Source organism: Labrus bergylta, chromosome 15 (assembly GCF_963930695.1).
Source record: "Labrus bergylta chromosome 15, fLabBer1.1, whole genome shotgun sequence".
Classification (NCBI taxonomy): Eukaryota; Metazoa; Chordata; class Actinopteri; order Labriformes; family Labridae; genus Labrus; species Labrus bergylta.
The window spans coordinates 7,439,610-7,463,390 of record NC_089209.1 but is presented as its reverse complement, the minus strand read 5'-3'; the positions used below and the strand labels follow the sequence as shown (position 1 = coordinate 7,463,390).

Sequence of the window (23,781 nt, the reverse complement as noted above, 5' to 3'; positions counted from 1 at the left end):
AAAGCATCGCAAAAAAAGTTTGTGGTTAAAAGAATAGGAATTACGTGAGCGTGCCTGTCTGAAATCTGCAGTACAGTATTAAACACACGATGGATATATCAAGATCCAGATCAAGATTCAATTTGTTGTCACTTCTATAATATATTTGCAGAACACATGGGGCCGAAATTCTGGTTTTCTCAAATCAGGCAAACTTTAAAAAAATAAGAAACTCATTCATACATAAAAAGAAACAAGATGCATGATAGAGACAGGACGCTGGAAGGTTAGGTTCTGGAGGCCGTTGAAATTTTGAAAGTATCCCATGAGGGGGTTATTTTTAAAGGGTTTTCTTTATAAACTTACATTTAAAGGTTATATAACATACTTGTATCTTACCGACAGTCAACAATAAAACAGGGCAGAACAGAAGATGAACTCAGTGAACTGAAATGATAAAGAAGCGAAGCTGTAGTGTTGCACCTCGACGCATCACAACATTATTATTCCAGAAGTAAAGCTGAACTTGTGTGTTTAATTCAAACGGTCAAACATCTGTAGAATACAAGAGGGTCAGATTCAAGCAGAATACTAATGAGAAACGGTACAGATATGGTGTTAGAGGAAGGGATGGAGAGAGGTGAAGGTGACCGCTTTGCAGATTCACATCTGCTCTGCATCGTCCCGAACAGAGGCACACATGGAAGTCATCACCAACAGAGAAAGGCTACCTAGTCTGCAAGCTAATTTGCAACTCACAACACGAGCTTTATTACTTCTCTAAAATGCTTAAGTACAGCAAGTGCTGTACTTAACCCTAAGTACAGCACTTTTACAAAAAGCTATATCCCCCCTCATCCAACAAGGTAGTGTTTAATATCCTAATCCAAATAGAAACTAATTATCATTGTATCATGCAATAAAAACTTCTATTAAGACGTTGATTAAGTGTATGTGATGTGGAGGTAAATTAAGAGCTTTGAAAGAAAAGCTCAAAGACAGTACAGTATTTACAACATCTAAAATTTGAATATTTCAGGTATAAGTCATTACTTCCTAAAAAGACAACAGTAACAGTTTTCTTCCTTTATTGCGGTTCTGCAAAAGTGCCTTAACTAAGCTCATCCGTAATTACATTTTTATACATTCATACTGATTCTGTGATGGTGTAGTATTCTTGTCCCAGTCTGTGAATTCTCAATGCGTTTCTGAAGCACAGAACAACTAGAGCTCTACAGACACACACAGTCGACCGATTAATCTGCCAGCCAATAAGATTGACCGATATTAGCATATCAAGTGACTGGTATGTGGTATGTGCAAATTTGATTGCAGATATGCGTTGATATTATTAGACTTATGTGCCAGTTGAATCACCATCTTACGTCTATGTTACACTGTATATCATTTTCACAAATGTTTGATAACTGCATTTGAGGGGTCAACGCGAAAAAATGTGAATATATCAACGTCTATCTTTCTCTAGAGATCGAACATTAATCTAAAAAAGATACCGGCCGACATATTGTAATTTTTCTCTTCCTAATAATTATATCAGCCTGAAAATCCCATATTGGTCGGGCCCTACTTCGTACCCCCATTAGGCCTTTGCAACAGTCAGATTGTAGGCGAAACGTCAAGGAACATAAATATTGCGCCTTGAAACAGCAGTCTGAATAGACCTATTAACAAAAGACTGACAAGTCATCAGCAGAACAGTTAAAGCGTTTCTCCAGTGACAAGAAACAGCAAACCTATTTGTTAACAGATATTTTAGCCGTTATGTTTTACCATATATGAGTCGCAGTTAACGATGCAAGGCATGTGGAAACTTTGGTTTTCTACAGTATTTTCTTTTTAGGATTTAGTTACAAGTCTGATTCAGTGAATAAATTGTATTTGAACTAATGCAGTTCAATAAGACTCCTCTGTAATCCCACCATCTGTTCACCTATGAAGCTTCTTAATAATGTATGTTAGGTGTAGGAGGCTGGAGCTGTGCATTAAAATTTATAGCAATGGCTGTCCATTAGTCTTCTGTTATTTGAACAGAACATGGCCAAGCTTTCAGAGCAGGGCAGCAGTAATGAATATTAAAACCACTGAGGAGCAAAGTACTTGTCGAAACTAACTGGTAGCTGAGAAGATGCTTATGTTCTTTATCAGTTATGACGGATGGATCTGGACTTATTTCAGGGTTTTTCTTTTTTAACACCACTGTGAATAACAAAGGTGGTCCATCAAATAAAAATCAAAGAAAGATAGAAGAGTTCGGAGGGTGTCATGGCTGACTGCTGTGTCCAGCAAACCTGTAGATGTCAAGTAGTTATTGATAGGATGCACATACAAGGACAATCAAATCCTGTGTTACTAATGTAGTCTGAAGGTAAAAGTCAAAATGGTCAAAGTTAGTACCACTCAAGTCTTCTTGAAACATCGTTTGATAAGAGTTTAAAAAACATGGGTTGAATATGACCTCTAAGTTTCCATCTAACACTTTAAGTATTTAGAGAAATGTAAATGCTGCCATGCTATGACAGGGTACTTCTTTATTTCAAATACTGATGACCTTCTGTTAAACGTTCCTTTCAGTCACAAGTAGGCGTGCCTTATTTGGATAACAATAAAAAAAAGTTGGGTTTGTGGTTGTGGCGCCACCATCTGGACTGTTTGAAACAATTACCTCACATCATTTTTATGCTTTACTTTGTTTCCTTTATTGTTGTTGGTCTGTTGCATTAAGGTAAGCACTCATTAAACCTGTTTTAATAAAGTTCCTCAAATAAAGTTATCATAGTTATAATGAAATCAAAACTGGCATCAGTAGACTCATGAGCAACACTCGACCAAAGCGAAGCTCATGGGATGAACAGTTTGTGAGATATGCGAGCCACAGATGGAAGGAGCAAGCCAGATCCCTTCCCTTAAGACTTCTTAAGGTCATCTATCTCTACATCTGACCCATTCTTCACTTTGTGTTGTGAGCAGTAGACGTTCAGCTCATCACACTGTTGCTCAGGGGGAACTTACTGGGAGCAGCCTGTTCCCGCTCTGTGGGCTCCTCCTCTGTCTTCTGAGGTGGACCCTTGATCTTGTAGAGTAAGGCGAGGAGACGCCCTTTTATGGAAGTGTCCTGCTCCTCCTCCTCTTCCTCAATGGGAATACCTGCAAGTGGAAGACGTATACTTGTGGCTAAGTGTGGACAAAGTTTGTGGTACTCAACTTCCACTATGTTAGGAGAGACTACTTTTAATTTGGTACACTTCATCTCCAGTAAAAAAAAGACATTCATCATATGACAGCTGGGGGTTCACTGGTCCCAAGATTGCAGTAAGTTATAACCACGGTAATTTGGCATTTTATTATTTCTGGTACCAGATAAGGTAAAGGTCCATGTGGCTGAGAGCGTCCACTTTATAACAGGTATGTGATGCAAAATTTTAGAAAATCATGCCCCAAAAAACATTGATTTATATCATCAACAGTCACTGGTTTGGTAAACCTTTAAAGCCCACTATGAGTAGATTCTCAGACCAAAACAAACTCACTCTGGGAGAACACTTCCTTCATCCCTCAGCCCCCCCGCTCACCTGCATCCTCCCACCCCGCCCCCCCCTTCCTGTATCCCCAGAATGTATCTGTGAGATCAATTTCAAGTGACGACTGATTTGGTTGTTATCTGTTTGTTCTTTCAAGACCAAAGAAAATATTTCTTGTTCGCTTTTGAAAGTCTGTTGTGTTCTCCCTCTGAGTTACTCTTGCGACGACACTCCGTTATTACGCCCCTTAGTGGGCGGTGACGTCTCTCTTTCCCACGTGGTGGCAGGTTAAACGGTTGGAGATTGTGTGGTTGATGCAAAAAAAAAACTGTATGATACAAGTTTGGGCCTTTGAGTGAAACATGAACAAGTTAAAGGAAGCATCGTCCCGTCAGTGATAACACAGAGCTAAAAACAACAAACCCAGAGGGAGTTTGACTTCAGTCTTTTTACAAGTTAGTCTTTACTCCACTATGTAACAATTTAGGGTATTGCTACCTTTATATTCAGTATGTCACAACCCAAAAGGTGAAAAAAAATCTGAGTGAGCAGCTGGACTTTACCACAGTGCAGTCGCAATTCCTCATGGAAGGAGTTGAGCTCTTCCTGGATCTCTTCGGGACAGGGGCAGTCCTCCCCGGCACTGAAATTCAACAGGATGTTGATCTGCAATGAACAGACGTGCAGAAAAGTTAGAGAAGCAGTAGAGTGGGGAAGGGAATACAAAAATGTGTTGTCACGGAGCAGGAGGGAGGAAAGGAGGGGAGGCAGAAATCAGCAAAAAAATAAATAAATAAAAAAAGCACACAAGCGTGACAGGGATGAATAAAAGGAAGGCACATAGGAGGAAGGCACCATTGTTATTCTGAGTCACACTCAAGAGCAGAAAACACTCATGTAGTCTCCTGCAGTGAGTCTAAAACAGGCTTTCTGATAGAATCTGTGTGATAGATTCAGAGGGAGATAGTCTGAAAATTGATTATTTAAGCTTTTTTTCCAGTAATTCTTGATCACATAACCGAGATGAATTATTCTCAATAGATACAAATCTACCTTGCTTGCTTTATGTCACAAGCTAACTATAAGACAAGCTAAATATACATGAGCTGCTTCCTTAGGCTGAGCAAATGCAGACTCCAGTTTAGGCGATTCTGATGTCTATTTCAGGCAGAGCTTTTTAATAAACCATGGAAGTGACAAACAGCAATCTTGGACGGACGGAGCACCTGCTGCTGACCACCACAGTACTTCTTTTCACAGATCAGAGTAGCTGTGCCTATCTGCACGGTTTTACAGCTCAGAAGAAGAGCAATTAAAACCTTCAGAAAAGAGGAGGCTTTGCAGTCTTGCAGATCTGAACTTCTCACATCTCACTCTCTAACAAGCGTCGCTGTGTGAAAGAGCTGCTCAGCACAAAAGCGACTGATCTGAAAACAAACAGAAAAAGAGACGACCAGGACTGTGTGGCTACCGGGCAGAATGCTGTTTCATGTCTCTCTGAGCTGTGAAACACCCTGAGAGAGAAGCAGATGTTAAAAGGGGGCCTACTCATTAGGATCTGAGCCCCCCCCCCCCCCCCCCCGAGCTCTTCGGTGAGCTGACGCAGTTATTACACACTGAGCGGGAAAAAAAAACACAAAGCAGCCAGATCACACGGTTTTCAAAAAAAATATTTCAGCAGCTTCTGTGTACTCATCTTGTTATTTAAAACAGCAGAAAGGAGGAATTTAACAACATCTCAATTCCAGCTCACAGCAGGTCAATCCCGTAACCAATCCTGACAATAAATGTCTCGGGCAACAATGGCCTATTTTCATGTATTTTTGAAATAACCGATAGTTAGTGATTAATTACTTTAGCAGAGAATTCCCTGCATTTGGTAAACCTGTGCTGATTGGCTGTTACAAACACAGGGTCAGGCAGATGTTGAATTTTTTTTTTTTTATCTAGAAAGAATTGTTAGTTGCACTTGCTCACTGTTTATTTTTTATTTTTTTTGGGGGGGGGGGCTTCTTTTGCCTTGATTAGAGGAGTGGGAGAGTGGATAGAGTCGTAAATCAGAGGGGCAGTGGGGAATGGCGTGCAAACTCGAACTCAGGCTGCCAGCTTTGAGTAATGTAGCCTCTGTACATGGGCCGTGCAAACCAACCACTAGGCCACTAGCGCCCCTTGAATGAGGTTTTTTTTTCGGTTTGTAGAGATCATTTACTTGTGATCAAATTAATCTCTGTTTCTGATTGGAGACGAGATGTTGATTCAACAGATTGTGTTCTGCCTGTTTATGTTCTCCATACAGACAGTTTTTTCTCTGTTGTAGACTCTGTGCTACAACTGGAAACAAGGACCCATTCCATAATACGACTTTAGACTCTAAAAATGAAGAGTAATAGCAGATATTTTGTTACTTGCTACCAAAAGAAATTCTGGTTGGCGTTTTTTTTGTTTTGGATTTTGAAAATTTCCAAAAAATCAGAGAATCGAAAAAGACTGAGTCCTTTGAGTTTTCTGTTGTGTCTTTCATCACAAGAAGTACAATGTACAATGATTTACACAAAAATCCTCTTTTTCTCCAGTACTTTGCTACCAAAAGAATCAAGAATTTATTGTACAAAAATGCTGAACTACATTTAAATAATATCTTAAGTAATCACGTATGTGACGAATAATACTGTTGTCTATAAACGCACGGCTGAAGCTGCTGTAATTGTATCTGTGCCATAAGTGCAGTTCATCACAAGTAAAAGCAGCTGTTACAAGAGAAAATACTAATGTTGACCCAGATAAACAATCAGGGGCCAGTCTGCCCTCACAGTGACCATCGCACTCACGGCCTGGCGCAGCGAAACTCGAGTGTGACCTTCTGAAAAGTAAAAAAAGCGCGATTGCTTCAACATCTGCTGTGAGACTGATTAAAGCCATCGGGAGGTATTTTAGTCTGAAGGGTTCAGATAGCACAGACTGCTCTGTCTGCAGGATTCATTTGGTTATTTTTTGAGCAGCCCGGGTCTCACAGGTGTTTCATCTGTGAGTCTAACAGGTTTGAGGCTTTTAGTCTGTTTTTTAAACAACTTGTACTCAACCTTGGAAACAAGTGGAAACTACAGATAAATGGACTGCTGCCATTTCTACACTTTTCCACAATGTATCTTTTGACCTATAAATGCACTATAAATTTAAAGTTTAACACACTATAGCACAAATTCCCCCCTCGGGAGTGCTAACAATTTCCTACTGTTAAATGTCAGCTGTTTTGACTCTTGGCGCACAGTCCTCCAAGTTCAATTTGGTGTAACATATGGCTCAAGATACCCTTTGAGAATACCCGCTGAAAAGAAATTTGAGGAATGAAAAAGAAACTAAAAGCTCCTTCGAGAACAACAAAACACTCCAGTCTGCGCCTCTGACTCTGTTCCAGTCAAGGTCGTTATTTTTTGTTCATTCTTGAGTTTCTGTTTCCATGTAATACCTCAAACAACTTTGAGCATCAATCACTTCTCAAACAGGATGGAAACAATTCACTGGCTATGCTGCGTCTGGCTCAGCAGCGTGTTCTTCACCTGCTCGTGTGGGGGGGAGCGAAACTCTTTGGTCTTCTTGGCGGTGACGGCGGCGGACATGTTGAACGCCAGCATCAGCTCGTTGTAGCGGAACCTCTGGTTGAACTGCAGCTTGGACACGAAGCTGTCGGAGAAGCACACGATGGACTCGATGCGGTGCTTCAGCTCGCAGTCGCAGAAGTAGTGCAGCAGCTCACACATCTGGAGAAACGACAGAAACACATTAAAAGGCATCAAAACACGTTTCACTTTTTTTGTTCTTCTGATGAATTTTTTGGTGACTATTTTCATATCGAATGGCTTAACATCCCAACGTAGATTAAACTCCTGTGGCTCATATGGGATGGGAGCATTAGTATTCAACAGCTGCCTTCCTGTGCACTCATGCAGCCACTTCTCAGTAAGAGATAAATCATAGAAGCACAGAACAGCTGATGAATGAGGAGGAAATGTACCAAATCTGATGAAGGCAAATACGATGGCTAAAATGAAAATGTCACTGAAAGCGTTGACATACAAATCGACGAGGTATCTGAAGTCAGATTTATCGGCATGTTTTCATTACCTGATGTTTGACGGACTCGGGCAGCGACTTCTCCAGAAGACCTTTGACCGGCTGTTTGCCCTCTTTCGTCTCCTCCTCCCCCGCCTCCACGGCCTTCTCCTCGTTCTTGCTCACCTCCTCTTTCTCCCCCGCCGCCTCGTCCCCTTTGCCCTCCTCGCCCTCCTTGGCCTCCCCGAACACATTGGGGTCGATCAGGAGGAGGATCCGCCTCACCTCCTCGCTGGTGAGGACCCCCATGGTCAACAGCGTTCCGATCAGCTTCAGGATGGGGACAAACTGGTACTCGACGCTTCCGCCCACGGGGTCCCGGATGTGAATGCCTCCGCCCTGCACGGCCTCGGTGAGCATGCTGATGGCCTTCTCCTTCAGGACGCCCAGGGGGATCTGCGGACTGTAGAGGAACTGGTGGCGCTTTGTGCTGATGATGCCGACGGGGGAGAAGTTGACCCGGGGTTTGAGGGAGGGGCTCAGGCCCACGCCGGGAAGCGAGTGGCGCTTGGACTCGTCCGGGAAGAGCTTGATGGAGCGAGTCTCGTCCGTCACGGGGATGATGAACTCGTTGTTCATCATTAGTCGGGCCTCCTTTGCGGTTTCGAGATGGATGCTGATGATGGAAAGACGAATCAGTGCGATCATCACACACACCTGGAGGCATCTGCCGTTAAAACTCGGAGGATATAACCATTCGCTCGCCCCGGTCTCGGTTTGAACATAACTTTCCTTAAACGGTATAAATGTGCAACTGGTGAGATTCATTGAGCCCAGGAGAGTAAAAATTACCATAATATATCTGAGGAGGGTGACAGTGTTGTTGATCAATAAGAATGACTCAGCAATTACGCGACGAGCTGCTGAGAGGCCGAGTGACCGACCACTCTCTCTCCTCCCCACCAACATGGATGTTAACAGCCTCCGTTTTTAACTGCATTTTTTTCTTGACACCTTTGATATCTTACACGGTCTCAAAGCGCCCGAGGAGAGATTTAATAACTCTGTCTGGGTGCACGCTGAAGACATACATCACAGAGGCAATATTAGGATTTATTAGAACAACTGAACTTTGTGTGCTGCTCATTCAGTTTCACAGTAAATGGTGTGGGAGGTGAAAGGAGCAGCTAAAAACTTTGTTTGACACCTAACCCCCCCGGCAGCAGTTTCAGACATTCAAACTCACCATATAAAGATGTAAAATGCTCTCTTTTGCGTTTGGAGGTCATAAAGAGGCAAATGTATTTTTTGGGTCTGGTTCATAACGAGCTTAAAACTCCTGAAAGTAGCTTTAAGTTTCTCAAATTTAGAAAGAAGAGCTAACTTCTCAAACTAATGAAAAAAAAACAATTGAATCCAGAATCATCTATTCCAATCGATACCTTATTTGATTCTGTTCTGTTTAAACCAACTGCATCTACCAAACCTGATGAGGACATTGTAGAAGCCCTCTCTCAGCATCCCAGAGAGGTACTGGTTATCGATGGTGTAGAGGAGCTGTGATTGGTCCAGGTGGCTGCAGAGGGCGTGAGCCACGCGGGTGTTTCCCAGCGCACAGAGGGCACAGTACAGCTTCAGCGTGTGGTAGTGGAACTTTCTCAGGTCTTCATTCTCTGATAACTCCAGGATGTCCAGGCACCTAAAAGAGAACAGGGAAACATTAGGGTGAAAGACTTGTCATTGAAGAAACTAAATTGACCCTACATGTCATCGCAGGACTGAACCGTTCATGTCCTGCAGATGAAAATATTTACAGCTGGATCTAAGACTGAATTTCTGTCATTCTCAGACCTGTTCTCCTCAGGTATGTGCACGGCCATTATCTGCAGCGGCTCCAGGCACTGGACCACCCAGCCGTGTCTCTCGCTGACCCGAGCCGTCTCCACGGTGAGGAAGGTGTTCGGCATCCGGCTCCACAGCACGGCCACGATGGTCTGCACATCCAGTCGAGGAGGGCACTGCGGCACCGGGTTCCTGTGCTCGCTCTTGAATATGGCAGAAGAGAGCGGCATTGTATCCTGGTAGAAAAGAGGAGAAGAAAAATCGGAAGAAACATTTAGTAGTGGGAAAAAGTGACAATTAGAAGATTTGACAAACCAAGTATTACAAATCATGGGGCTCTTTTGATTGTACCACAATGTTACAATTTCACAAGCAGGATTTTTTTTGTTCTGGTGATATCATCGTCCACCATTACAAACATTGTCATCTTCAGGCATTATGTGTTGTAGGATGAGAAAAGGGACAAACCTTGATCTTGACTAGTTCAAACTGGAAGAGGTTTGCACTGGTGGGGCGGACGAACACGGCAGGGAACAGTTTGGTATTTGGCTCCACCTGAAAGTAAAACAAGCATCGTTATCATGGATTTAATCTTTTTTTGAGATATAGGCTTTAAAAAAAATGTACTAAAATGTAATAAAGGACAGCAAGTGTGCTTGGCAGAGATAGAGAAATACAATTACTAAAATCTATTTGCTCTTCTCTCTTTCCGGGTGGCAATTTCAACAAATGTCACAGAGTCTTCTCTCAGACTAGCTACATCAGTATCTTCTTTTAAATCACTTTTAAAAAAACACATTTGTATCATAAGGCCTTCTTATAATCCTTGCTTCATCAATGATGTTTTATATGTATAAGCCAATCTTTGACTGGGTTGTTTCTCTTCTCTCTGTTAGTTGGATGATTGCTGCACTGTTGTTTTATTTTTCATGCTTTTTTTAATAGGATTTTATTGTTGTGTATTTGACTGTTGGGATTTTTTCTGTAAAGCACTTTGTGACGTTGGTTTTGATAATTGCTTTATAAATAAACTTTATTATTTATTTATTAAAAGCTGGCTGTTTGAATCTGAGTTCAAGGAGGATCAGTGGGTGCACTGATGACAACCATCGGAGACAAAAGAAACATACAAAAGAGGGGGAAAAACAACAATAGCTGTAGAGCCTAGCAGGTTAAAAACCTCTTAAATCTTTCAGAAGGCTTGCTCTTTCCTAGAAATGCCAATTCCTGGCTCAACCAAGGATTGGACAAATAGATAAAAACAGGAGACAATAAGAGGCATTAAGAAAAGAACGAGACTTAAATGATAAAAAGCTTCTCAAGGCGTCATTTGGATGTCTAGTCAGGTATTCAATATGATGCGTTTAAAACCTGGGATCAGCGAGGCGAGACAGGATTTACAGAGAAGATGTCTGTCTTTGTAAAGGCTCTGGTTTTTGAAAGCAGACAAGAATGCAGCTGCATAATTTCCTTAGAGCATTTGTGCAGGTCTTTATTTAATGCAGAGAAAATGTGTTTGCATTACCTGATGGGTAGATAGAATGGAAGATGTTTTTTGAATGCCTGCCAGCAACGCAAATATGTCTGAATGCGTTCATCACAAAGATTTCTTTACAGCATAAACACTCAAAACTTTTTCAGTCTCTGAGTGTAATAGTTATGGAGCCGAGAAATAACAACCAAACTTTAAACGACTTTTTTTCAAAATTGCTTTCCAGTGGATTCGTAAAGAAAAAGTTTACAGCACGAGAAGGAAATAATTGGATCCAAATGCTGACGTTTGCAATACACACGCTCCCTGTGCATCAGCCCGACTACAGTACTACAGCTTTTGTTTACCTGATAGGTTGTAGGCAGCTCCTTGCCGTTGGCAGTGAAAGACACAAGCCCAGTGGCCAGGTCGATCAGGCAGCCGATCTCAAGGTCAGAGTTGGAGCGGCTAGAGGAAGACGGGCCGATTGCGTCTGCTCCACAGACCATGTAGCAGTTACTCCTCTGGACACTAGAAATAAGAACATAAAAATGAGCTTTCTGTGCTAATTGAGAATATAAAATAGAGCAACAAATAATGGCTGGTACAGAATGTTCTGTATTGTTTTCACTGATCTTCATTTGACTTTTTTCTTCCCCCTCATTTTGCTCACAACACTCATGTTTTAAAAAGTGTTACTTGCACAGGTTACCGTCTTATGGGGAGGTTTGTTAATAAAATGCAGCAAAACTAAGAAGAGAGCAGAATCACATCAGCAGCAAAGGGCAGCACAGAACGGGCGGTGGGGAGGGGGGGGATACGGTATTAAATGAATCTGCCTTCATGACCTCTCCTGTTTCAACGAGGAGGTCAAAACTCTGGAAAAACTTTTTTATAAAGTTATAGAACTTTCTTTTTTTGTTCAGGACTACATCAGGGTCCTAATCTCCAAAAGGCCACAAGCATGTGGTTCTAACGATGGAGTTGTTCTGTAAATTAAAGGTGGCCCTGTAGGTTTGACCTGTGCCAGAGCTGCAAATGCAAATTCCCAGACACAGCTGAATATCATCAAAAGAACCCAACAAGGTGCCATATGGCTTAGTGGTTATGTCTAACGCCCCATATATCTACTGTTCCCTGTAACCCCTCTCTTTGCTTCATGATATCCTGTAAACTCCAGATCGTGAAACACCTCTCATACCTCTCATGGACACGGCCCCTCTCGTCCCCCAGGGTGACGGTGACGGTCCTCGTCTTGCTGAGGCCGAAGTTCTTGCTGTGATAATGGTAGTCAGGTGTCACCCAGCCCACCCACACTGACGCAGGGTCCTGTCCAGCGAACACTCTCACCGAGTGGTAGTACTGCCATGAAAAGAAACACACAAAAGAGGTCATCTTCTGGGAACAGAGAGCAGTCGTCTACAAGGATATTTTAAAAATGAAAAGGTTGAGTTACAGTCGTGATGCTTCCATAGTCAACAGTTCCATCTTCTTTAGGAGGATGGCTGCAGAGACAAAAACGTGCTGCAGGTTAAAAGAGCATGTTTTCACGCCACGCCACGAGAAAACAAGAGACTTTTATGTTAGCAAGTTGTTTTTGTTCTAACGTCACATCCGGTCATTTTCTGTGTAATGATGCAAAATTGAATGTGTAAAAGATGGATAATGCTGAAGTCAAGTGCTATGAAATACGAACTTTGGGAAGTGCGTTCCCATTGCAATGCTGTCCAAATACGTAAAAAAATATCTAGTAATTAGCTTAAGTAAAGGCTGACAGTTTTCAAAACAGAAATACGGATAAATAATCACCTGAAGACATCAATTTTTTAACTTGCTTTTATGAATTTACTGTACTGAGTCTCCATAAAACCCTTTATTTAATCAATATCCTCAATATTTGAATACCAAAGAAGTGTATTTGGTGACGTATATGTTGAAGCATGTGATTGGTTGTTTTAATGTCTGACCTCCGTTTCATTGACTCTTCCAGTAACTTGTCCGCAGAGTAGAACTCCACGGGCATGCTCAGACGACAGTAGACCATGTCGTTGTTGCTGTTCTGTGTGCCAAACGTCTTGTGTGTGACCTTGAGACAGGGGGGGCTGTCTACTGTCCCGTCGATCCTCGTGACCTGACAGGTTAAGAGGAGGGGATCAAAGCACAAATAAGGAAATCCATCTTCAGCATTAATGTGTCTATCAATACCAGCAGCCCTGTCTATTAGAGACTTTTTTTGGACACAGAGCAAGCTAGAAACTGGCCAATCATTAGTCAAAGGTCATTTTTATGATACTAGTAAGCAGGGTAGCAGTCAGGATTTTAAATACTGCCATAATAGCATAGTCCTTCAGCTTGACGTAAGTTTAACTTGTTATATTCTTGTATTTATATTGTTAAAGCTCCTGTGAGGAGCTTTTCCATTTGTCTTGATTTCAGCACTGTTAAAAAATGATCGTGCTATCTTTTAACAGTCACACCTACCACTCTTTGAATCATTGCTGAGGAAATGTAAACAGAGGCTGTTTTTCGGCAGTGTGCTGTAAGTCACTTTGTTCGAAATCTACCTGACAACAGTGTTGACACGCATTAGAAAAGAATACAAAGACATTATCAGTCTTCTCAGTGATGGTTATGTTCATTTTCTAAGTCAAAAAACAGGCGTCAGAATGAATTCAGTCAGTTTTGTAACCAGTGAAAAAAACTCCCCACAGGAGGTTTAAATTTTTAATTATTCTTTGACCCTTAGTAGTTTCTTCCTATGGATACAATGCTGATTGGAAAATACATATTTTATCTCCTTTGATTAGTATTTAACTTCTTACTAAACAGAACCCAAAACTCACCTCTATAATACCTACAAAATCAAACAAGATCATCGGCATAAAGGTGATCATTTCTTTGTTTTAAAGCCTGAGCTAGCTGTTCTGGGGTAAGTTTCAGGCATTAACAGAAACAGTCTCTGTTTACATTTTTCAATGCAAAGACTCACCATGAGTGATTCTATGGATGTTAAAAAAATGCAGGATGAGATTTTCCTGCAGAGAACGCTACCGATCCACGTACAGGACAAAAAGAAACATTGATGTATCGCTTTGTCCACAGGGGGCGCCAAAATCAACACGAACCAAAAGTTCCTCACAGGAGCTTTAATCCATAAAGAAGTAAGATGTAGCCAACAAAGCATGTGCGTTTCTCATTTCATATCAAATTTGGCAAATAAAAGGAAAAAAAAAAAAGAATTTGGAAACATTTTTTCACATTCACCTAACCCTCTAAAAACCAAATAAGAGGTATGGGACAAAACCTTCAACAACAACATTTAGAACAGTAAAAAAAAAAGCTTCCTCACCTCGATATGCATGTGATCCTCAGGTACAATGACAAAAGTGGGAAGGCGCTTGCTGAACCACATGGTGATCTCTCTGTTCATGTTGACAGCAAAGGGCTCAAAGCCTTCCTGGAGGCCACACATGGTGTAGTACTTAAAGGTGTTGGCGTCCTTGCCCAAGTTCATGCGTCCGATCTGAGTCATGCCCAGACTGCACACGGGGATGAAACCTGGAGGAAAAGGTTACGGGCGTTAGGGGGGTTTACTTGGCAAATATTGATCTTTTCTGACAGTGTGAATAATCGTTTAGTCATGTCATCCCTTGATGCTATGTGAGTTATTTCTCCCTGAGAGAAGTTGTGAAACTTTTCCAGGTGCATTTAATTAAAAAGTAACTCTGAGGCTTCTAAAACCTCTAATGATGTGATCTGCTTCTCTGCCCTCAAGACCTACATTTAATGAGAGAGGCGACTTTATGACCCTGGTTAAAAAAAAAAAAAATCACAATAAATACAAAATAGGTGTGTGATATTTGCTCATAAAATCTTGTACTTTGAAAACTGTCTACACAGCAGAATCCATTACACATTAACTGTAACAATTAATTTCAAACCATTTAACTTTACTCCCCTGACTCTCTCTCCATCTTGTCCTGAAGGACGCTTCATTTACAGAGTAATGGGCCACGGCCACAAAGGACGTCATTAAAATGCAACATTGTTAGCATTCAGCACTGTTTTCTTTCCCCCTTTCCCCCTCATGCTAACTGTTAAACAAACCCAGTCATACCTCCGGAGATTCTTTCCAGCAAAACACACTCAGAATAAATTAATGAAAAAAGACGAATTCAATTAGAAAGTTTGCTGAGAGTATGCAGCGGAGCGCTCACCGTCCTCTGTCTCAAAGTCAGCGAAGCAAAGCTCAGAGCCCTTGCTGGTGATCAGGAGCTCTCCGTTCAGAGTGAAAATCATGGATTTATCCTCCATGTTGATCATGCAACCGACCACGTCGCCCGTTTTCCAGGGGTGTCCAAAGTAGCGGCTTCCTGCGTGCATACGTCGACCCTTAAAAAGAAGGACAAATTGTTGATTTTACAAATAAAGTGATCAGACTGTGAAAGCTGTCAAAACAGTCTGAAATCAATTTATGTTAATATCTCAAATGTTCTGTTAAACAAATATTCTTCAAGATGCAAAATCATTCTCTTATACATATATTGTTTATCAAAAGGATCAACCAATTAAATCATAATTGCGTCTTTTAAATCCCCTAGTTTGTTGCCGGGCCGGTCACCCCTCTGTCCATACCTTGTACAATTGTAGCATGGGATGGAAAAATATGACTGCTGTTTTAAGTAAGACAGAAAATATGTAAGTAAGAGAAGTGCTTTACCCTGTAGCCATCGAACACAAAGGCCTGGTCATCTCCTCCCAGCTCCACGTCCGGCCTGCAGCCCGGCCTGGCCCAGCCAACCCTCATATCACCTCCCGTCAGGGCCTCGAACTCGAAGTACCACTTTCCTGTCTTCACTGCGTAGGTCTGCTCCACGCGGAAGAGGCGGGTGGTCTCGATGCTCTGATCATCCAACGTGTGGGGGGCTTGGGGGCGAGACAATACATGGAACGTTTATGATTAAACGTAGAGAAAGCAACAGCATTAGTGGCTTTCTATTGTCAGAATTTTAGTGCAAGAGTTACGAGTTAGGTAGGAATGGTTGTCAGGTCTACAAATCGTGAGATAATGATACCTTATCTTTTTAAACTTGTAAAATTAATGTTTACAGGTTCCAATAGTTTTACTTCAATCAACTTAGCAAAAACAAATCAAAGCAGGAGCCCTCAAAGGTTTTGTGTCAGCAACATGTTCTCACCCTCCTGGTCTGGGGGGTCAATGTCATATCCATATCCCACCATAGTCCTGATGGCTTCTCTCAAACTGTCTCTGTTAGACTTCTTAGTACGCTCGTCCAGTAAAGCATACGGCACCAGGCGAGGATTACGCCGGCTCTTCAAATCCTGACACAGACATGAAAAGTCGAGTAATACAGAAGAGGAAATATACAAAGAGTGGCCTCAATTTAAACATCAATATAAATGTTTAGAAGCAGTTAATACATGAACAGACTGATCATGGTTACCTGCTGGATGCCATAGGTCCATCCTTGTTTGATCCGGTCTTTGGCCCACACGTTGTGTGCGTTCTCGGCCAGTTTATCAACTAGAACCTCCTGACCAGCATTCAGCTTCACTTCAGAGAGGTCCAGTGGCGCAGGCTTATAACCGTTAGACATCATGTAGCTGCACAGGAAATTTGCAGTAGAAAAATAAAGCCTTGTATGAACATTATGCCTACACTGCTGTTTGCTCAAAGACAATGGACAGTGATCAAATTACATCCAGGCACATCTTTTTTTCCATCTTTGGAAAAAAACCCTGAGAGATTACAGCTTGAAACAAAGGCCAAACAACGTATTTAATCAGTTAATATAAACAGTCGGTATCAAGTTAGTTATAAAAATGCTTTATTGGATTAATCAAATGTAAATTTGGCGGCGTGTTTTCCATGTGATTCAGATAGCGGACATAAAAAGTGTCGACAGTTTTTCAAAGAATCCTATTTACGACTTTCATCACTATTTCATTTATTTCATTTTTGCAAGGAACATGCCATTAAAAGAAGCAACATCTCAAAACTTGAGCAAAAAACAAAAAAAAATATCATGATACATAAATCTATGTACGGCTTACTTCATCTTCAGAATAAATTAAGATTAACATGTGATCTTGTTTATCTATTGATTTAATGATGTAATGTGTCATATCATGTGTCATAGAGTTAAATCTATTGTGTTTGTGTCTAGTTGATGTTTAAAAAAACCGCCTGGACAAGAAAATATAAATATAAATGTAATACTTACTCTTTGGGAAGTTTGATTTTCTTCAGATCGTCCTCAGCGTTAACGTTGACCTGAGCGACATGGCATCCGAGAGCCAGCAGGGTCCTGAGGATCAGAGAGAACATTTACAAACAGAAAAAGAGAACATAACACATACAGTATATATGCTTTTATATGGATAAGTTTCAACCTTACAGCAGCAGAACCCATTAGAGACTGCTGTGTTTTAAGCCCGGCTCATTAGACGATGATAAATCTGGTCGATCAATTCAAACTCTGCAAACAATAGCAGGATACGACTGTGTGTATACGTAGCAGTTATTGAGCTTGAACGATTGTGCCAGGCTCAATGTTTTTACAGGGAGATGACTCAGTAGTCGGCCCGAAACAAGCTTTGGACCCAAGATTTCTTCAAAATCCATACTGTAATTCACTCTGGAGAAGCGAGTCATTACAAGCACTGCTTCAATCACAGCTGTAATCTGCTCCTGCACTGCATTCAGCAGTTCCATGAATAAGTAATTGGATTATTTAGCTAACTGTCCCAGCCTTACTTTAGTGTTTCACTAGACATCTGCAGGTTGTAATTCCTTTCGGTTTCAGGCAGCTTGGTGAAATCCACGAGGCACGGGTGCTGCCTCTTGTTGTCATCTCGAACCTGAGGAGAAAGAGCGCCTTTTTCATTGTGTGTTTCACATCGTCACAACAACAAAAAACAGGAGTCGTTGTCTTTTGTTTCTTTTGGTATGAGCCCGTCTGTCCCGTAATTGTGCAAACGCCCACACGGAAAAGACGATTAAGCACGGCTCTGCTTTCAAACGTTCATCAAAACTGGACCGCAGCCAAATTAATCTGCGTCGGTTTGTTGACTGACGCGTTTTTTGTTTTTGTTTTCCACGTGGAATAATTCACGCCTCAGGTGTTGAATTTTTAATGGAGCGGATTCAGAGAAGAGAAGAGAGTAACTGTGGCAAAGAAGAAGAAGCTCAGATATCTGCCAAGGAGTCGGCAACTCACTGCTGCCTTCAGACTTTGAATGACACTCCACCGTCGACACTTTGTCTGATAATGAACGTTTACGCGGGTTAAATAAAAGATGAGGTACATGAAAGGTAAACCTATACATAGAAAGGCCAGACACTCATCGTGCCTGCCAAAGATCTGAGAGGCGTCTGTCTCGTAGTCAATGTCACTTTGAGCTTTTTAATGCTTGTTACAGTAAAATGAAACACCAAGCAGCTGTTTGCTCATAGATGTTTTCCTTAATAAACGGTATGATCTGGGTTATCCCCCCCCCCTCCCTCCCTCCTCCCCCCCTGTGTGGAGCTTTATCCCAGTCTTAATTAATGTAGACGGCATTCTCCTGGAAGGTGCGACACTCATTAAGTCTGTCAAACGGCTGCTGTGTGCGGGAGGGTTCAGTGGGAAGCGATTCTGTGATAAGCACTGAAGTACAAAAAACGAGGCCGTGTGTGTGTGTGTGTGTGTGTATGTATGCGTGTGTATGTATGCGTGTGTGTGTGTGTGTGTGTGTGTGTGATCGGACTTCTGAGCAGCTGTCTGGGCTGTGAACACGGCCGGTGATTGACAGTGAAATGATGGAGGAGAGAGAAACTGAGAAAGAAACTGTGGTGATGTTATTAAGGTGAACTGGCAAACCTACGAGCATCTGACTGAAGAAAGTCAAACATTTTGTGATCTCTATCTGAAGAATGACTAAGCCTTACTTCGTCTTACTTTATCGAACAGCTGTTGTGAGTCATTACTTTTTTTGATGGGAGCATTTGCGTGCTTTAATTGCATTCTGTACCTATCCTGTGTAATCTGTGCTGAACGGTATCTTCTACGGCAGGAAGACGCCTACCTTTGTGGAAGGAAACAATGGGACGGGATATTTTTGAGAAAAACTGAAGACACTTTTCACTATTATGGAACGGTCATCATTACTCTGCTGTCCCTTTTAATACTTCACTTTTTACCTCAGTTATTGCACCCATTATAGCCCCCATTCTGTTATAATTGTTGTTCTACTTGCTCGTCTCTATCCCTCTCTCTGTCTGAATCGCCCTTTACCCCGCTCCACAAGCCCAACACAGTTGCAGCAGTCGGCTGCTCAACATGCGTCTGGTTCTGCTCGAGGTTTCTGCCTGTTGACAGGAAGTTTTTATTTGCCCCTGTTGCTCCTTGCCTGATGATTTCTGTAACTATTATAACAAAGAGTATGATCTAGATCAATGGTTCTCAACTGGTGTAGCCTCAGGACCCACACCCTCTTTCTAAATCGCGACCCAAATCTATTGAATTTTAAAAACAATCAGATTTATTTCAATAAAAATAGTGCAGTTTGGAATCGTACAAAAACATGATAAAGCGCGGCAGAACAAACACACAAAACAAAACAAAAAAACCTTCAAACTCTTGCCCTTTGTCTTTTTGTTTCCAGGTTCACATTTGTGACCCTCCGCGGCCCACTTTTGGGTCCCGACCCACCAATTGAGTAACCTCTCTGATCCTCTCTGACGTCTGGATTCTTCCTCAAACTGAATCAGTATTGAAACAGATTCTTCACTTTAAATAGAAAATGTGCATCGTTGTTTACTCTTAAGTGGATAAAGATTAAAAACTTCCTCTCACACAAAGCATCATTAAGCCTTCCTGTAGCCAGGAGAACTAACAGTCCACACTCAGTAAATTAAAAGAGAATAAAACCTCCACTGCGGTGCTGTTCTTTATAAGACTGTAGAGTTAATGGGCCGTTACGATGCTTGTTACAGTGGGTGGCCTGAGTTGACCTTCGTGTGTCCAAACACCCTCAACATGTTTTTTCTGTGTGTGTTGAATACGATGATGGAGAGCAGCTTTACCTTGCCATAGGTCCAGCCCAGCTCGATCTTGTTCATCCCCCACAGTTCGTGGATGTTTTCTGCCAGCTTGTCCCGGACGTTGTCCAGGTGAGCGGGAAGAACGATCTGCAGAGAGAGAGCAGGGAGCAGATGGTACAGTGAGATGATAAAAAAAAAAAAGAAAAAAAAAAAAGCCAAAGGGCGAGAAAATGAAAACGGTGCTTGTTTTTTTTTTTTTTTTTTTTTCTCCTGACTCTGCGTTTCTAAGATTCCTGGGGATTGTAGAAACTTTCACATTATTTTAGCTTTGTTTCAGTGAGGTAGTAAGTGTGCATTGATTTTCCATGTGTCCCACTAAGTGAATTACTTTTAAATGAGCGACTTTTGTAACATCCTCGCGGCTTCAGAAACCTGACTTTTTTTCTTTATTTCCAAACACTCCCTAAAAATACTGCAATGTTGCCTCTAGCTGTTCAAAATGTCATCTATTGATCCATCTAAAACCTTGGTAAGCATAATCACATTCACACTCAAGGCTCAGTGCAGAAAGTGTTTTTTCTTTGTCTTATAATGGAAAAGAATGAAAACAATACATGTGCTTGACAACACAGAACTAAGCACAAAGAAACACAGTGTTGACGGAGGCACTCTAGGCAGGAGTGGAACAAACAAATTAAACATGACAACCCAAAACAAAACAAACAAACATAATGAACAGAAGAAAGATAGAAAATGAGAAAAGAATGCAGGCTTTGTTCATCGGGTTATAGAGGGTGAGGAAAAATATAAGGGGGGTGTTTGTGTTTATAAATATGGATCTATTGACTGGGAAAGGATTGGAAATTTACCACATGGAACACATAACACACACTCTGAGACTACGGAAAGAAAAATTCATGAAAAGATGAAACCCTGCCATCTCCGTACTGCTTCTAAGCTGAAGCTATTACATACACATGCGCACACACACACACACACGCACACGCGCGCAAATCCCCTCCTTGACTCTTGTTATTATTCATCTGGATTTTTATACACCTCTTAAATGTATTATTATTATTTATTTATTTTTTTACCATATGATAGAGTTCTTGTTGTGTTTTTATTTCTATTTTTTATTATTGTGTTTATTCTTGTAAACATATAGATACAGCTGTAAACAAAAAAAGGAAAATTGAAGAACTGTGAATATTATTGTATAAATTGTTGAATCTGAAATAAAAACTAAGTTTAAAAAAAAATTAAAAAAATGGATCTATTCTATGAATGTGTTGGTGTGTATGTCCATGTTGTGCTTTTAGAGGTGATTACTGAAGAATGAGGGGTTTTATTTAAACCATCACAATTTGCAACACAACTTTTTTAATTATGTTTTTAAGTGGGCTTTAAACAAATGTTCTTGTATTTTTTTATCTCTTAATTTCTCTCCAGTTTACAGTTTGTGCTATACTTCCTTTACGTTATAAGTGTTCTTTTTATGAATCTATTCACTCATACACACGTTTGATCTTCAGGTGTCTACATGTTTACAGTACTGTGAATTCACAGGTGCTATATGTCTCTCGTCTGCACCATCCCTACCTGGCTGGTGTCTGCTGGAGTGGGGATGAAGGAGGCCTGAGAGAGGAACTGAGTGGTACCCAGCAGGTCCCGGACCCCCTCGTGGTCCCTCTTGTACTCCTTCACAGGCTCCACCTGCATCTTCTCTTTAGGTAACAGCGCCTCGTAGCACGGAGAGTAACCGGCGGGCGGCAGGAACTTGAAATCACCATGGCGTCCACCCAACAGGAAACGAACCCTGAGATGAGACGTTACATAACGCTGCATGACTGTTTATGTAATGAGTGTGCGACTTTTAAACACACCGGGGGTATTTTTAAGAGTTTCTTTCAAAATACTCTTCAATGAATTTTGAAAGATGCAATTTTCCGCTGAAATACGATTCACCAAACAGACTGCACACCTCTGATATGAGGGCTGCAGCAGAAAGTGGAGCCATCCTAAGTCAAAAAACATTTCACTTTTTAATAAAACCTGCTCTCATGAATTCATTTTGAACTACCTAACAACTATACGACTAAAACTTTCAAAAGATTCTGACCTCTAAGGAAAGACATCTTTGACTTTGGAAAGTTTTTTCTTCTTCTCTGACTAAAAACAACTGCAGCAAACTCATAATCTTAAATGCCATCATTGCTTTTTATATAAAAAGCAGTCGTAGGATAGGAGCAGTAATTGCATCTCAAGTACAGAAACATCCCGAACAAATAATAAAAAGGAGCCCCTCTTTTTGGGAATGATTCCAAATCTTTTTCCCTGCAGCGCCTTACTTGACGCCTGCAGAGAAGCTGACGACGGGGAAGAAGAAGCCATCGGTGTTAAAGTCCTCGAACATGCCCTGGACAGGCTGCCCGTTGATCCTGAAGGACATGCTGGGAGCGCCCAGATCCAGACAGCAGCTGACCACGTCGTCTGAGTTCAGCAGGTGCTGGTTAATGGAGGCCACTGCCCTTGGGATTCGGCCTAGACAACACAGGGTGAGAGACAGAGAGGGAGGATGGATGGCTGTTACGGCTGCAAAGTCACTGTGAATGTAGGGCAGGATGACGAGGAGAAGGGGAGAGATGGGTGATGAGAGCTTTAAAAAAAAAAAAAGGGGGGAGACGTAAAATGGATTAGGAGAGGTGTTGGGTATTTGAGGAAGGAACGAGAGGTGAAATCAATGTGATGCTGTTAAGGAGGGAGAAGGGAAGAGGGGGCATTGAAAGGACATAAAGCCCTAAAGCACCGAGCCAACAAGTTCTTTCCTTTGATGCAGGAAGAGAACTTCCTACATGTCTGCATTCAGCAGGTTTTTTAAGCTTCAGGCTTTGCACAGGGCTACACTTGATCAAAGTCTTTAGGAAAGGTCTAAGGTGATGTAATATCACTGCGAGTGTGACTTTGTCCTTCACTCTGCGGGAAGTAAAAAGAGCATATCGGACAATGGACAGCAGGCTCCTGCATTATTAACAATACATTCTCTACAGGCTGCTTCAGAAAGACTTCACCCTCTGTAGAGCACATCTTATCTGAATCAGAATGACTTTGATGCTAAGGTGAAAAATCAGGAGAAATATTTTAAGTAATACATATCAAAGTAGGCTACATACAGGTGGTGTAAAATACCTACCTGACCAGAGGTGAAGTCCATCAAAGCTGTAAGAGTACAGGTCATCTCCCACACCGTTTCCACCCCACCCCTCTCCTCCTCCGGGGTACGGAGCGTAGCCTTTAGTGTTGGCCCAGCCGACCCTCAGGTGGGTCGGCTCCCCGGTCACAAAATGGTCCACCTGGTCGATCACCAGCTCGAAATACCACTTCTTATACTGAGCCGAACCGTCAGCCACGCCCAGGAAGATGTTAGGCCGTATGCTGAGGGTGAAAAGAGAGGGAAAAGATTATACCAGGAACTCCAAACGTTCCCCCATCTCCTAGCCCGAGCCTAACCTGGCTGTGGGGAGGATATTTCTGATTTTGTCAAAAATAGAAGATATGAATATCTATTTTAAATCAAACAAAGAAAATAATGATTAAACCTCCCAAGGATTTTTTTTTTCTTACCTCTGAACATCATTAACTATTCGAGTCTGAAGCAGCAGGTCCCTCTTGGGGAGCAGGTTGTCACAGATCAGATTCTGATTGGCTCTCACCGCCACCCCATTACAAACACAGAGGGAACACAGGACATCCAGAATCTAGAAGAAAAGGGAATACATGTGCAAAACTTAAATTGCTCTGCTCAGATATGACAATGAAGTTCTTTCAACCACCCTTTAGATGAAAATCTACAG

The 23,781-nt window shown here is 41.7% G+C and overlaps 1 protein-coding gene across 9 annotated transcripts in view; it reads right to left on the bottom strand.

The window, feature by feature from the left end:
* Window positions 1-23,781, bottom strand: part of ryr3 (ryanodine receptor 3) — a 128,507-nt gene that overhangs the window by 54,379 nt on the left and 50,347 nt on the right. For all 9 annotated transcript variants that reach the window (XM_065963677.1, XM_065963678.1, XM_065963679.1 and 6 more), the window contains 23 exons: window positions 23,552-23,685; window positions 23,121-23,362; window positions 22,279-22,471; window positions 21,530-21,746; window positions 19,970-20,074; window positions 17,660-17,763; window positions 17,127-17,210; window positions 16,347-16,506; window positions 16,080-16,224; window positions 15,602-15,807; window positions 15,099-15,273; window positions 14,231-14,439; window positions 12,849-13,012; window positions 12,338-12,386; window positions 12,083-12,243; window positions 11,250-11,412; window positions 9,879-9,965; window positions 9,420-9,646; window positions 9,055-9,267; window positions 7,641-8,244; window positions 7,076-7,276; window positions 4,082-4,184; window positions 3,010-3,144 (listed from right to left, as the gene is read on the bottom strand). In XM_065963677.1, the coding sequence (XP_065819749.1) occupies window positions 3,010-3,144; window positions 4,082-4,184; window positions 7,076-7,276; window positions 7,641-8,244; window positions 9,055-9,267; window positions 9,420-9,646; window positions 9,879-9,965; window positions 11,250-11,412; window positions 12,083-12,243; window positions 12,338-12,386; window positions 12,849-13,012; window positions 14,231-14,439; window positions 15,099-15,273; window positions 15,602-15,807; window positions 16,080-16,224; window positions 16,347-16,506; window positions 17,127-17,210; window positions 17,660-17,763; window positions 19,970-20,074; window positions 21,530-21,746; window positions 22,279-22,471; window positions 23,121-23,362; window positions 23,552-23,685 (4,081 nt within the window). The remainder of the gene's footprint in view (window positions 1-3,009; window positions 3,145-4,081; window positions 4,185-7,075; window positions 7,277-7,640; window positions 8,245-9,054; window positions 9,268-9,419; window positions 9,647-9,878; window positions 9,966-11,249; window positions 11,413-12,082; window positions 12,244-12,337; window positions 12,387-12,848; window positions 13,013-14,230; window positions 14,440-15,098; window positions 15,274-15,601; window positions 15,808-16,079; window positions 16,225-16,346; window positions 16,507-17,126; window positions 17,211-17,659; window positions 17,764-19,969; window positions 20,075-21,529; window positions 21,747-22,278; window positions 22,472-23,120; window positions 23,363-23,551; window positions 23,686-23,781) is intronic.